Below are 2,016 nucleotides of genomic sequence, written 5' to 3'. Positions count from 1 at the left end.
CTCGTGCAGCAGTCCACACCTCAAAGGAGACACCCACATCACCAGCAGCAACAGCAGCAGCAGCAGCAGCAGCTGCTGCTGCTGCTCTTGCTGCTGCTGCTGCCGGTGCTGCTGCTGCTGCTGCTGCTGCTTCTGCTGTCTCTTCTGCCTCCAGGAGCCGCCGCACGTGGGGACTCCACGCGCGAAGGACAGCAGCAGCTAGTGCAGCCTGATACAGCTGCAACAGCAACAGCAGCAGCAACTGCAGCAACAGCAAGTGCAGCAGCAGTAGAAAGTGCAGCAGCAGCAGCAAGGGTAGCAGCAGCTGAACGTGCAGCAGCAGGTGCAGAAGCAGGTCCAGCAGCAGCAGCGTGTGAAAGGGCGAAGGGTAAGAGCATTCCTTGCCTGGGGGAGACCATTGGTCACGACACGCAGGGCTGGTTCAGGCTGTTGCTGCCCCTGCTGCTGCTGCCGCTGCTGCTGCTGCTGCTGCTGCTGCAGCTGTTGCTGCTGCAGCTGTTGCTGCTGCTGTTGGCGCTGCCGCACGAGCGGGGTGAAGTCGGTGGAACGGAGGAGACCCTCCACCACCTCGAGGCCCTGGGACACAAGCAGCAGCAGCAGCAGCAGCAGCAGCAGTAGCAGCAGCAGCTGCAGCAGCAGAACCAATAGCTGCAGCAGGTGCAGCAGCTGCAGCATAGGCAGCAGCAGCAGCAACAGCAGCAGCTTCGCAGCAATCCGGGGATATTGTGGTGCTTACCTCGAGGGCCAGGATCGCCTCCTCCCTGCGCTCTTCAGCAGCAGCAGCAGATTGCTGCTGCAGTGCAGCAGCAGCACACTGCAGCGCAGCAGCAGCGGCCACTCGTAGACAGCAAGCCAGCTGGAACAGACTCAGCTGTTGCTGCTGCATCTGCTGCTGCTCCTGGGTTTGCTGCTGCTGCTGCTGCTGCTGCTGCCACTCTGCTGCCTCCTGACACCCGTTGCTGCCTCCAGCAGCAGCAAGAGGTTCTGCTGCAGCCCGCTGCTGCTGTGGGCTGCTGCTGCTGAGTGCTCGCAGCAGCGCACGATGCAGCTGCCTGCGCATCTGCGGCTGCTGCAGCAGCTGCTGCTGACCGTCTCGCTGCTGCTGCTGCTGCTGCTGCTGTTGCTGCTGCTGCTGCTGCTGCTGCGAAGGCAGCAAAACTCCAAGGTGCTGCTGCTGCTGACCCTCTCGCTGCTCCTGCTGCTGCTGCTGCTGTTGCTGCTGCTGCTGCTGCTGCTGCGAAGGCAGCAAAACTCCAAGGTCAAAGAGGCCGCATATGAGGGCAGAGAGATGGTTGCTGGGGAGCAGCGTCAGCTGTCTAGGCATCTGCACCGCAGCAGCAGCAGCAGCAGCACACGCACAAGCAAACTCAACAGCAGCACGAGCAGCAGCAGAAGCAGCAGCACCAGCAGTAACTGCAGCAGCAGGAAGTGCAGCAGTGTTATCCATTGCTGCTGCGTAAGCTGCTGCTGCTGCTGTGCAGTGCGGCTACGCATGCAACGCTGAGACAGCAGATGGGGCTGAGGGCAGCAGCAGCAGCAGCAGCAGCAGCAGCAGGAGGGAGAAGGCGAAGCACCTGCAGCAACAGCTGCTGCAGAAGCTGCTGCAGCAGCTGCACATGAAACACCCCCGTTGCAGCCATGGCCCACACAATCTGGCTGATACTCTGAGCAGCTAGAGGAAGCAAAGGCCTCTGCCATAGCTGCTGCTGCTGCTGTTGCTGCTGCTGCTGCTGCTGCTGCTGCTGCTGCTGCTGTTGCTGCTGAAGTACAACATGCAGCCGCCGTTGCAGCCGAGACAGCAGCAGGGGCCCCTCCCTTCCGAGGCCCCTGTCTGGCGCCCTGGGGCCCCCAAACGTGGGTGGAGTTTTTGCTGCTGCTGCTGCTGCTGCTGCTGCTGCTGTTCGCGCTAGAAGAGCAGCAGAATGCAGCAACGAAGAAAGAACGCGGCTGCAGCGGACGGCCTGCAAGAGCAGCAGCAGCAGCAGCAGCAGCATACAGCAGCAGCAGTAAACGAAA

The 2,016-nt window shown here is 61.9% G+C and overlaps 1 protein-coding gene across 1 annotated transcript in view; it reads right to left on the bottom strand.

The window, feature by feature from the left end:
- EMH_0016400 (uncharacterized protein) overlaps positions 1–2,016 on the bottom strand; it is a gene marked incomplete at both ends in the record, with an annotated part of 11,497 nt that overhangs the window by 4,695 nt on the left and 4,786 nt on the right. Inside the window, 4 exons of the mRNA XM_013500634.1 lie at positions 20–217; positions 406–576; positions 737–1,324; positions 1,575–1,961. Coding sequence (XP_013356088.1) covers positions 20–217; positions 406–576; positions 737–1,324; positions 1,575–1,961 — 1,344 coding nt within the window. The remainder of the gene's footprint in view (positions 1–19; positions 218–405; positions 577–736; positions 1,325–1,574; positions 1,962–2,016) is intronic.

This window comes from Eimeria mitis, genomic scaffold (assembly GCF_000499745.2).
Source record: "Eimeria mitis Houghton genomic scaffold, Emh_scaff566, whole genome shotgun sequence".
Lineage (NCBI taxonomy): Eukaryota > Apicomplexa > Conoidasida > Eucoccidiorida > Eimeriidae > Eimeria > Eimeria mitis.
Note: the sequence above shows the minus strand (reverse complement) of the source record. Positions and strands in the feature narration are given on the sequence as shown.